The sequence below is a fragment of the Mytilus edulis genome, chromosome 10, assembly GCF_963676685.1.
Source record: "Mytilus edulis chromosome 10, xbMytEdul2.2, whole genome shotgun sequence".
NCBI lineage: Eukaryota > Metazoa > Mollusca > Bivalvia > Mytilida > Mytilidae > Mytilus > Mytilus edulis.
Genome location: NC_092353.1, coordinates 20,766,316 through 20,779,555, shown reverse-complemented (window position 1 = coordinate 20,779,555; position 13,240 = coordinate 20,766,316). Strand labels below are relative to the sequence as shown.

At 30.8% G+C, this 13,240-nt stretch overlaps 1 protein-coding gene across 1 annotated transcript; it reads right to left on the bottom strand.

Moving 5' to 3' along the window:
- Nucleotides 1–5,921: 5,921 nt before the first annotated feature.
- Nucleotides 5,922–12,880, bottom strand: LOC139490607 (glycoprotein endo-alpha-1,2-mannosidase-like). The gene is made up of 4 exons (XM_071277495.1): nucleotides 12,841–12,880; nucleotides 11,874–12,476; nucleotides 11,453–11,562; nucleotides 5,922–10,427 (listed from the first exon to the last, which is right to left on the bottom strand). The coding sequence occupies exons 2-4, from the start codon at nucleotides 12,418–12,420 to the stop codon at nucleotides 9,717–9,719; spliced, it is 1,368 nt and encodes a 455-aa protein (XP_071133596.1). The 5' UTR covers nucleotides 12,421–12,476; nucleotides 12,841–12,880; the 3' UTR covers nucleotides 5,922–9,716.
- Between the last annotated feature and the right edge of the window lie 360 nt (nucleotides 12,881–13,240).

Below are 13,240 nucleotides of genomic sequence, written 5' to 3'. Positions count from 1 at the left end.
GCCAACAAACATAGAAAGGGATTATTTGGTATCAGCTTCCATATTCCTGACTTGGTATAGCTGTTTTCAATTAATGATCCAGTCACTAAAAACTTGTTTTAGTTAACTAAGGACATAATCCGGGAACAGTAATTTTCAAAGTGTTAAAGTAAACTTGATCTGTGATTTATGGTCTATTACAATGTGGTCAAGTTTGAAATCATTTGATTCCTTAGAATTATCATTATCAATCAAAAACCGAAGAATAAATAACACTTTTGAGGTAAGTATGGGTCATAAGTCTTGATCAGTGTTCAGTAAATGCCAAAACCATCAAAATAGAACATGGCTCGTCCATGACAATGTTCTTCTAATTATATAGTTCTACAAAGCTGACAGGAGAACGGAATGACATGATTGTGCATAAATATGTACCCTCCCTCTTTGGTGTGAGTTATAATGAAGTAAGTATTGCACGTTTCCGGGTGCGGAAGTCACTTTTGGCTACATTGAAGACCCACTGGTGGCCTTCATCTGTTGTCTGCTCTTTGGTCAGTATGTTGTCTATTTGACACATTCCCAATTTCCATTCTCAATTTTATTACTGATACCTCTTAATATGTTAGTATAAATTGTGTTAGGAAATACTGTTTCTACTTTTGGACCTAAGATTTACATCATTCATTGATGCACCATTGTAAATAACGGGTGCATGAAATAAAATCCATGTATATATGTATTATGAGATAAGAAGAACTTAAAATGATTCTGTATGGCTCTTTTAAAACATCACTACTTCGTGCTTATCAAAACATTTCTATCAGTCGTTAAAGACAGAAAATTTCTACAGTGAAATAAAAATAAAGTGTTCTTCACTTAATGTAAAACTGGTTACTAGTTTCCCATATTCACCAAGAAACATGGAGACTTGTAGCAAGACAAGCTTTATTCAAGTGCATTAACCATGATTCACCATGTACACTGATTTCTTTTCGTGTTTATGCAGACAGGGTAAAACATATCTTAAATCTACATTCAATATATTGGTGTAAATATAAAATGCACATGATATATAAAGTATGATGTAATGTTATCTAAAGCTTTAAATCATGTAGCCTATTTCCCTTTATACCTAACTGTCAGCATTTGATATGTACCTTAATATAACATTTATCATTCTGCATGTGCCTGTCTCGTCAGGAGCCTGTAATTCGGTGATGTAGTTTGTATATTAAATTTGTATTCCCTTCATTGTTTTTTTACATTATCAGGATTTAGTTTTCTTCCTTGAACTGTTTCACACCTGTCATTTTCTGGCCTATTATCTGTTATAGCTTTATTGATTTTGTTAATTTATTGTTGAAGGCTGTACCGTGACTATAGCTTTTAACTTCGATGTAATTTGGTGTCTGGAGGAAATTTTTCTCATTGGCAATTTTACCACTTCTTCTTATTTTTTAAGTTGCTTGGACATGGTATTCTTCATAACTAGATACAGTTGAATCATTTTACATCAACTAGTATATGAAAATAAAGAGATTTGAAATGATTGCCAATGACACCAACTATCCATCAAAGCTCAAATGAAATTGATATCAGCAATTATAGGCCAACATAGGGATTCAACATTGAGAAATACAAATACTGCATAGTCGGCAGGAAAAGGCCCTGACATGGAAAAGATAATACAATTCAATTTAGAAAACTATGGGCCTAATTTATACAAAAAAAAATTACCAATAAAATGCTTCCTTAAGTGCAGCCTGATAGGAACACAGAGGTCAACCCTGAACAGTTGGGAAAATTTTGGACACAATTTTCAAGCTTGAGACTGTCCGACTTTGGATGATCAAATTTTTTACAAAACATAGGTTTCTGTCACAAAATAAATGTAGTCATATATGTTACAAATCTATTGCGCAATACTGTACAATTAAAGATTTCTTCGTGAAACATAACAAGAATTCGAAATTTGAAAAAAAAAATTAAAAAAAATAGAGGATCTTAAGAGCCTGTGTCGCTCACCTTGGTCTATGTGCATATTAAACAAAGGACACAGATGGATTCATGACAAAATTGTGTTTTGGTGATAGTGATGTGTTTGTAGATCTTACTTTACTGAAGATTCTTGCTTCTTACAATTATCTCAATTTATAATGAACTTGGCCCATTCGTTACAGAGGAAAATATTTTGTTAAAATTAGCAAAAATTTACAAAATTTACAAAATTATTAAAAATTTACTATAAAAGGGCAATAACTCCTTAAGGAATCAACTGACCTTTTTGGTCCTGTTGACTTATTTGTGGATCTTACTTTGCTGAACATTATTGCTGTTTACAGTTTATCTCTATCTATAATAATATTCAAGATAATAACAAAAAAAACAGCAAAATTTCCTAAAATTTTTTTAATTCAGAGGCAGCAACCCAATAACCAGTTGTCAGATTCATCTGAAAATTTCAGGGCAGATAGATCTTGACTTGCAAAACAATTTAACCCCCATGTCTGAATTGCTCTTAATGCTTTGGTTTCAGAGTTATAAGCCAAAATCTACATTTTACCCATATGTTCTATTTTTAGCCATGGTGGCCATCTTGGTTGGTTGGCAGGGTCACTGCACAAATTTTTAAAACTATATACCTCAATGATGATTAAGGCCAAGTATGGTTAAATTTGGACCAGTAGTTTTAGAAGAGAAGATTTTTGTAAAAGATAAGAAAAACTTACGAAAAATTGGTAAAAAATGACTACAAAGGGCAATAACTCCTTAAGGGGTCAACTGACCATTTCAGTCATATTAACTTATTTGTAGATCTTACTTTGCTGAACATTATTGCTGTTTACAGTTTATCTCTTTCTATAATAACCAGTTGTCTGATTTGTCTGAAAATTTCAGGGCATATAGATATTTACCTGATAAACAATTTTACCCTGTGTCAGATTTGCTCTAAATGCTTGGGTTTCAGAGTTATAAGCCAAAATCTTCATTTTACCCCTGTGTTCTATTTTTAGCCATGGCAGCCATCTTGGTTGGTTGGCAGGGTCATGCCACACATTTTTTAAACTAGATACCCCAATGATGATTGTGGCCAAGTTCGGTTTAATTTGGCCCAGCAGTAGTTTTAAAGGAGAAGATTTTTTGTAAAAGCTAACAACGGAAAACAGGACAGACAACGACGGACGCAAAGTGATGAGTAAAGCTCACTTGGCCCTTCGGGTCAGGTGAGCTAAACATATGAATCCCTTAAAAAAAATATTTGGAAAAAAAACCCACCCCCAACTTTTTGAAACCCCCTTGGAGCAATAACCCCAAAACTCAAACCCAGCCTTTCCTTTGTAGTGTGCAACCTTGTAGAAAAAAAATTCAAAGAGATCTGTACACTTAAATCAAGTAATTGTCTGGAAACTAGAAAAATGCTTGTTTTTGGTCCTTTTTTGGCCCCCAATTCCCATGTGTTTAACCCCAAACTCAATCCCAACCTTCCCTTTTTTATATGGAATTTTGTGGTACAATGTCAGACAGATCCATACACTTACAAGTTATTATTTGGAAACTAGAACCAGATGCTCCGTAGGGCACAGCTTTATACGACCACAGAGGTCAAACCCTGAACAGTTGTGGCTAGGATGGACACAACATTCAAACTGGATACAGCTCTGAATTTGGATTGTGATTAAATAGTTGACACAGCATAGTTGGTTTCTGACACAGAACGAATGTGGTTTAATGAACTTAAAATGCTTTTTTTGCTTTGAGCAATTCAATCAATTCACTATGCTGTTGAATATCAATCCTTTGATATTTGAAGAAATTTCCTTTTTCATTTCTGAAATCTGAAATAAGAAAAATTGAACCCCACCAATTTGTTTTCACCTCTCCCTTTCCCTTAATCCAAAAATGATCTCAATTCAAATTTCTAATGGAGTTTTCAAGAATAACTTAACTCATTTAAATACATCATAAAATATAAAATGTCATACAGTCATGATTGAAGTTGATTTGACGACTATTCTGGACAAAGAAAGATAAGTCCAATGCAACATTTTATATTGGCAAATTTCCAATGAAGTTCATTAAACTAAAGTTTTGGGAAAATTCCAATGGAATTTATTAATAAAAATTTTTGCAAATTTCCAATATACATTAAAGAGCAGTTTAGGTGAGCTATTAAATGAGTTTCAATTAACAACCTTACACTGCTTTTAAATTATGTTTTGTACTCAAGGAGGCTCGCGGGTAAAAGATTTTCAGAAAAAAATTAAGCATTAATTTTTCATTACAAATTTTATTTATTACATTTAGTAGTTGTTACTTTATCATATGGTACAAAAATCATTCCAAAAAATCAACTCATGTTGGCCCTAGGTGACTTTAAAAATGTTGATATCATTGAAAAAGCCCCAAATTATCTCCCTTTGGTGCAAAAATGGCATTTTTTGGCATTAAAATTGAAATATCTTTTTTAACTCATTGGTGACCTATATTTTTTATTGTTGTTTAGAATAAGCTGTACATAAACTAAATAATTGTAAAATTTAAGCGATTTCTGTAATTTAGTTCTTTTTTTATTTCGATATAACCGCTATTTCTCCTATTAGTTCAACAGAAAAAAAAGACATTAACAAAAATGTATGCTTCTTTGGAAGGCAGATTGTGAGCGTAAATGAAGAGTGACCCCATTTTTTTATTTCATTTTTCAATAAAGTATAAGATAAAGTTCATTTATAGAAAAATTTAGAGAAATCATTTGATTCAGACCCGCGAGCCCCCTTAAGTAATTGTCCATTAACCTGGAAACCTTTTCCCCCGCTTTTTTGCACCTTATTCCTTAACGGTTTGAGCCATAACTCCCAAAGACAATTTTTAACATCCCTTTGTGGTATTTTAATATCCAAAATCTAAATACATGGTTAGATTCATCATATCAAAGAACCCCAAGAATTCAATTTTTGATGAAATCAAATAAAGTTCAATTTCAGACCCTTTAGACCTCAATGTGGACCAATTTGATTACCGGTCCTAAATATTAAAAATCTAAATACATGGTTAGATTCAGCATATTGAAGAACCCCATATATTCAATTTTTGTTGAAATCAAACAAAGTTTAATTTTGGACCCCAATTTGGACCAACTTAAAACTTTTACTAAAGTTAGAGTATGAAAACCAAATGTCTTCAGGCCCCCTTTTCCTAAACCGTTGGGACCATTATCCCCAAAATCAATCCCAACCAACCTTTTGTGGAATTAAAACCTTTTAAAAAAAATTCATAGAGATCCATTCACTTAAACTAAAGTTATTGTCCAGAAACCAATATATCTTTGGACGACAACGCAGACAAGGAGGACATTATACCATCATACGATCCAAAAAATTTAATTTTTTTTTCGGTTGTATAAAAACAAATATGACAGACATGAACCAAACAACAATATGGCTTGGTTAAACATGTTTGGAGCAGTCAACTTGGTTAAACTGGGACAGTGTTGAAACAGCAAAATAAAAAAACAACCTATGCATGAGAAACAGCAACAAAAAACAACCACTAAATTACAGGTTCCTGGCTTAGGACAGGCACACATTAAATCATCATGCCATTTTGATGAAGTTACAATAATTATATGCCTAGGAGAAAAGGTATCATGATCTTATGTTCTACATATAAAGAATGCCCTACCAGTAAAGACATAGTGTTAAGACAAATTTAATTGATTGGAATATATATTATCTTCTTTCGTGCCAAACAAAATGACTGAACATACAACAAAACACAGAGACAACAATGAACATATAATATATCTCAATTACAAATGAAAGTGAACCAACGCCTGGTGAGTCTGTAGTACGGTAGAGTCCATAAAGTGGATACCCGAGGGTATGCAGGGTCGTTATGATAAAACACATAAAATATAGAGAGTCTTATAACAACAACACTTTAGGGACTGCTGCAGAAATTTATTGATCAACATGTTTCGGTGCCTAGGGTACCGTCATCAGGATAAAAACAATACATAAAATCATGTTGAAGTACAAAATTGGGTGGTTAAAATTTAAATGTCACAATGTTACAATGGTAAGTATCGTTATTAATAGCAACGTACTATAATATATTTGTACTAATTTTAAAAATTAATTCTGAGACAGATGCACCATACACTTAACTTCATTACAAATATAAAATCTATTTGATTGTCTATTTATGCATGTTCTACTGATCTATATATACATACATGTAATTATAAATTAATATAGATTATGTGTATGAATAAATTTACACAAAAAAACAAAGAAATAAATCAAAAACAAGGTTCTTGTATATGTTAAATATTTTCTTATTATTTTTATACATTTGTATTGGATAAATCAGTATTGAATTTCTGAGAAAGACTAGGAACAAGCAGACATGCAGAATTATTCCTATACACTAAATATGTAAATCTTGAAACAAAGGATGAAAAATATGTCAGTTGAAAAACATTGTATATACTACATGGACAAAGAGATCCAAAAATGCTAATTACAATCATGTTTTCTTATTTTTTTAAGTCTAGATATGTTGGGTAAAAGTTTGAGTTCAAATGTTACATATAAAAATATTTGATGCAAAATGGATACCATGTACCATAATAATTATTTGATTGATGTATTTCATATTTTGATTTCGATGCATTTATAACAAAGCATTCTACATCAATTTTGATAAATAAAATAAACAAATAACATACCAGCTAAATAAAAATATTACAGTATAAGTGTCAGTTTAATAACTAATGCCAGAGAGATAACAGATCTTAATTCATAGTGATATTATTTAGTAGGTATTTCAATATGATTTTGATTTTTGAATAAAACAGAATATTCACGTAAAGAAATATGATACTCAGCATCATATGATTTTACATGTATTATTATCATGGTCATAGCTCTCATGTACAATTTGTTTTGGTAAGTAGTAGTCACTTTGATGATGTAATATTTGTTTTTAAAGCTGAGCATTCAGTATGGGTTTTTCTCATTGTTGAAAGCCTAACGGTTGCCTAAAGTTGCTTACATCTACTTGATTTGAACTTTGGTGACTAGTTCTCTCATTGAAAATCATTCCACATCTCCTGATTTTTATATTGGATAATTTCTCCCTCTCTCTCTCTCTCTCTCTCTTCTCTCCGAATATTAAATAAATACAATTAGTCTTTTGTTACGGTAAATTTGAGGTGTTGTTTTTATATAACTATAAAAATTCTCAATTCTCATAGCGAAAAAAGTAGGGAATCATCTTTGATAAAATGTGAAATTCACACAGCATCCATGGCTTGCTTAAAATCACACTAGTGCATAAAATGAAGGATTATAAAGTGTGCTTTCAAGTGAGATACTATTCTGTCAAAAATGCACATAATAAGTGTCTGTTTAAATGAACCTTATTTGATTTTAATAAACAAACTGAAAATAAAAGAGTCAAATTTTCCTTTATGTCAAAAGATGTGTTGAAATGACAGAATAATAAATGTATGTTTTTTAATTTGTAAAAATAGATATTGTAAAAATAACAGATTACATAATTGTATGATTTATAATAAATATACAAAAAACTAAATCATTACTCATATATGCAATAGATATGCTAAAAAAAAATCTTAATGGTTTCATACATTTGTTTATAATTAATCAATATTTAATTTCTGAGACATACAATTGACAAGCACACATAGGTTTTCCTATATATATATATATATACTACATTGTGCTATAATTCTGTAAAGGTCAATCTTCAAACAGAGATTTAAAAATGAAAACTATGGCAGCTGCATAGCAGAAAACATTTTATACATTAGAGGGACAGATACAAATGTTAAATGCTTCATTCCAATTTTATTTTTTTTATTTCTAAGTCTAGTTATGAAACACATACAGATCTCAAAATATTACAATACTTTCTTTTTTGGTAAAATGGTTTTCTGAACAAAACAAACTAGTCAAATTTTCCTCACTTCTCTCTCAACTATAAGAGGCAATAAAATGACATCACACAAGAAAAAACTTTAGTCAAGAGTAGCTAATTTGTTTGTCATTAACCTAAAAAAAATGTGTTGAAATGATGAAAGGATAAATATTCATGTTTAAATTACATGTAAATAACAAAAATTACAGGTACAATTTTAAAATAAATAAACAAAAACAAACTAAATCATCAATCAAATACAAGGAACCAATTTCTTACATTTGTATAAATCAGTAATAAAATTAATGAGATCAGTCCAAAGTGTACATACATTTTTTTAAAGTAAGGCAATTTATAAAGATTTAAGTGTTTTGGTGATAATTTTGAATTAAAGTACATAGTTAACCAAAACAAAGTTATTTATGAATATATATGAAGACAATAATGAGCATTATTTGCAACAGAATTTTGCTTTAGATTAAGAATATATATTTTTTTACTAGAAAATACTTCAATCTTTTTTTTAAATACCCCAAATAAGTCAAAATACGTCCAAATTGAGTTGCAGTTTTTAGCCATCTTTTATTTTCCTATGTAGGTAAATGTTAAAAGTACTCACAAGATATTGAGAATTTTATTTATACGTGAAATTGACAGGTTTTTCATAATGGCTGTGGTTTAAAAGAAATAAATGTGGAAAGTTATCTCTAATATTAAGGGAGACAATTATTTTCAAAATATGTAAAATTTGTTTGATCTAACAAATCTAAAGGAAGAAAATGTACAAGGATCATTTTATGCTTCTCAAAATTTTAAAAACAAAGAATGTGTCCAAAGTACATGCATGTCCCACTCGCACTATCATTTTCGATGTTCAATGGATGGTGAAATTGGGTAAAAAATCATATCATAGGGAACATGTGTACTAAGTGTCAAGTTGATTGGACTTCTACTTCATCAAAAATTACCATGACCAAAAACTTTAACCTGAAACTCCCACTTTCATTTTCTATGTTCAGTGGACGGTGAAATTGGGGTCAAACGTCTACTTTGGCTGTAAAATTAGAAAGATCATGTCATAAGCAACAAGTGTACTAAGTTTCAAGTTGATCGGACTTCAGCTTCATCAAAAACTACCTTGACCAAAAACTTTAACCCAAAGCGTGACAGACAAATGGACGCACGAACGGACGAACAGACAAACGAACGGATGGACACACAGACCAGAAAACATAATGCCCCTCTAATATTGTAGGTGGGGCATAAATGCCATAATATTCAAGTTAATCTAATTTTTAAATGATTGTCCTCTCTACATTATAATACAATTTATTTTGATTTAAATTTTTGGCAAAAGCTTAGGTCAAAAGTGTTTCACTTACATGTATCATAAACTCCCCTATTATGTCAAATAGGTGAAACTCTTCTGACAAATCTGAACTCTAATATCCTTTAGTTAAGGTAAACAAAAAATACAAAACAAAATTATCTTTTTTCTAATTTCTCAAACTGTAAAACTGGCAAAAAAAAATTCAAATTCAGATTTCATTGGTTGAGAACTTCAATAATTAAAATATTATCACAACAGTTTACAAATCTATTAATATCTATATTAAATTTGTCATACACAATATATATCTTTATGTATAGTAATACTATAATCAAAGGAACAATAAATTAGTGCAGTATTTACATTGATGTAAGAATTTGATTAATCACTTAAAATATGTTAAGTTATAAACCTGGAATTTTGATTAATTATACGAATGTAACAAGTCTAAACAAAAGTTGTGTTTTTATTTTTTTCTCAAACCTAAAAAGATATCAACAATTTTTCTAGTCAATTCAAGATAATATGAAGGCCCTTGTGAGCCATAATCTAAGTAGTACAGATCTTCTTCAACTTTTTTCTTCTTAGCTGGTTCAATCTGAGTCCCTTCGTGCCATTCATTGAAAGATGTTATGGATAAAAACTCTGGATATAAGTCACAAGCAAATTTTGCCGCAGACATATAATATGAACCATTATCTCTATTTCGAATATTTTTGGCATTCCATGGTCTTATCCTTGTGTCAATATACCCTGGCCCAATGCTTGGTGTAAAGATTTTATTTCTTTCTTTGGCATATTTCATGATTTCTCTCCAATGGCCCCATGTACTACCATAAGAGAATCTGTCTGTTGCAAAATAGGAATAAAATCCATCAAAGCCTGCTTTTATGAGATCAGATTTGTGTTGTCGTTCAACAAAAAGTCCTATAAATATCCCATCCAAATCTGTATTTCGTACAGTTATAGCACCATTAGATTGGAATATTTGTGCCCAGTTGCCAGGTGGAATGTTATAAGAATCGTAGATATAATATACAGGTAAATGTTTCTTTTTCATTTTGTCATAATGTCTATAGAATGACTCATGGTCTCCATATTTGTCGAGAATATACTTAATATTGTCTCTCCATGTCTCTGGTGACCTGCCTTTATATGGCTCTATATGGAATGCAATCTGTAAAGAAAGGATGATGAGATATTTCACAAATATAACTTTTTACTATGAAAATGCTGTGCAATGACCACACAATTAACCTATTCATCATGAAGAACATTTTTTCTTAACCCTTTCTTCCATGGAAATATTTTTTTTTACATACTTGATTTGCATAGGATTTTTTCAATACAAAAAAATCATCAGGTTTAAAGTATTAATGCATTGCTAAATCAAATATTTCATGAGTGAAATTCCAAAAGGTGCCCCTTTGCTCCATAATAATGGGGAAAAACAAGAGAATTGACATACAATATAATTTGATGGTTGAGGCAACCACAATATCAACATCAATTATAATTTTTCAGCATGAATAAACTTCAGTTCAATATTTTTGTTAATCTTTTTTCCACCATTATAATTTGGCCAGCAAAGTAACCAAACTTAATCAGTTAATACTACATGTACCATATTTGAATGCTAGTGTACGACTAGTTGTACGAGTATAGTTTAAGTATATTTCCACCTGTAACAAAGTTAGAACAAATGGATAAGGGGAGATAAATCCTGTGAATAGCATCACTAATTCTTTAATTAACAAAGCTAAAAATTTTTGATTCTGAAACACCTGAATCATACTAAACAAAAATATGTCCATAGTACATGGATGCCCAATCCGCACTATCATTTTCTATGGTCAATGCACTGTGAAAATGGGTGAAAATCTCTAATTTGACATTAAAATAAGAAAGATTATATCATAAGGACAATTTGAACTAAGTTTCAAGTTGATTGGACTTCAACTTCATCAAAAACTACCTCGACCAAACATTTTAACCTAAAGCGGGACAGACAGATCAACAGACAGACGAGTGAATGCAGGAATGGATGCACATACCAGACAACATAATGCCCATAAATGGGGCATAAAAAAAATATCTTGCTAAGTAGAGAGATAGAAAGAGAGACGTAGAGAATTCCTCATACCATACCTTAATTCTATAAAGAGCTAGAAAGAGAGACATAGAGCGTTCCTCATACCATACCTTAATTCTATAAAGAGCTGAAATATCCAATAATTCTGGTATTAATGAATCTGGTTCCTTGCCCTCATTGTCTGCTTGTGCACTTGGATACCATGATACAACACATACACCTGTTATTATAAGAAGACAATATCACCAGAATGTCAAAACTGCTTATGGTATGGATTAAGGCAACTTTGCAGTAAATCATAATTAACAATTATACTGTCATGTATGGACTTCCCCTTTATTTCAATTTATCTTAATAGTTATTTTTTTTGTTAATACTTTCATTTAATGTTATCATTATCAAAATCCCACACGCAATCAAATCAAATCAACAGGTAACTTCTGAGGTATATAAACACATGAAGTCTCAGTGAAATAACTTGTAACATTGAAAATACATCCGTCACAGTATATCTGTATAAGAAAGACCTACCAACTCCTGCCTTCTGCATCTGAGCCATATGTTTATGAATGACATTAGGATCACTGGAGCTGTATGGTCCTAGTTGAGGGTAGAAATTAGCTCCTATATCATCAGGAGGCACATGTGTTCCTGTCTGGTATTTTTTGGCCTCATCTTTATTCCAGTGTGGTAGATATGGGTGATTCCAGTGATAATATTTCCCATCATGATCTGGATTTCCATACCATGGATAGTAAAATATATGCACATTATAACTCAGTTTGGATTCTACACGAATAATTAAGTTATTATCATTTATATGATTTTCTGTAAAATCTTCTTCCACATTTTGAAAGTTAGAGAGTTTTGAATTGTCTTGTGGTGTTTCATTTATGAGCTGTTTTGACTTTGCATTAATACCAAGAGAATCTGCATATCTGAAACTTAATGAATTCTGAGTTGACTCCTCCCTTGGAAATTTAGAAACTATAAATAGACCAATCAGAATGTACAATACACATGCCAATAGTAAGAAAACAAGAAACTGTTTCCTCCATCTACATGTTAATATTTTCATTGCTTTTGTTGATTTTCAACTAATTCTATCTTCTCTAGGTTGTGTCTTCCAAACATCTGAAAAATAATACAAAATATGAAGTCAAGGTCATAAAATGGTTTAAATAAAGAGGTACATCATAAAGACATGTTACTATACAGATCTGAAGACTTATAGTACAAATTATGAAGATCATGTTACAAAAAATGTATGTTGTCTCTTCACAAAATTATATATCAGGCAACCTCATCAGATGATTATCATTGATAATGTAAATATTTCAGAGTTATTATTTTATCATTTTTCCACCATTTTACTTCAATATTCTTCCTTTTCAGTATCATTGCTCATATTGTGCTAAACATGCTAAACTTGCATGTTCTTTTAACACAGCTAAAAAAAATCATACAATTAATCGATATTTATCCTAAATCTTCTTACTATATAGCAAATGATGGTGAAATGCAGCAAATGTCACATTCTTTCCTTACAAGTTCTGCTATATTTACCAGTCTGTTCTTCATGACATATCTGGGATAAATACTCCAACATCATCTGTAAAAGAAATTCAATTGTAATTATCTTTTCATTTTTTTTTGTTTATTTATTCTTTTCCCGTCCAAACAATTATATAACTAATTTATGTGTTGTTCAGCGTTACAATAATTAAACTTTAGATACGTCTTCTGGATTCTCAACACCTTCTGATACTGCTATTGGATGTCAAGAAAAAAAGGGACCAGTTACCATGATAGTCTTACAGGAAAAAGAAATACATTTTAGTAATGAGGAAAACAATGAGGAAAACAATGCTATTTTTAAACAGCTCCTATTTGTTACA

Excerpts from the sequence above, each read along its gene's own strand:
- LOC139490607 (XM_071277495.1), bottom strand. The coding sequence starts at position 12,420 with ATGAAAATATTAACATGTAGATGGAGGAAACAGTTTCTTGTTTTCTTA. Across the intron at positions 11,563-11,873 it reads GATGCAGAAGGCAGGAGTTG|GTGTATGTGTTGTATCATGG; the intron begins GTAGGTCTTTCT and ends TTATAATAACAG. Across the intron at positions 10,428-11,452 it reads CAGCTCTTTATAGAATTAAG|ATTGCATTCCATATAGAGCC; the intron begins GTATGGTATGAG and ends CTTTCTTTACAG.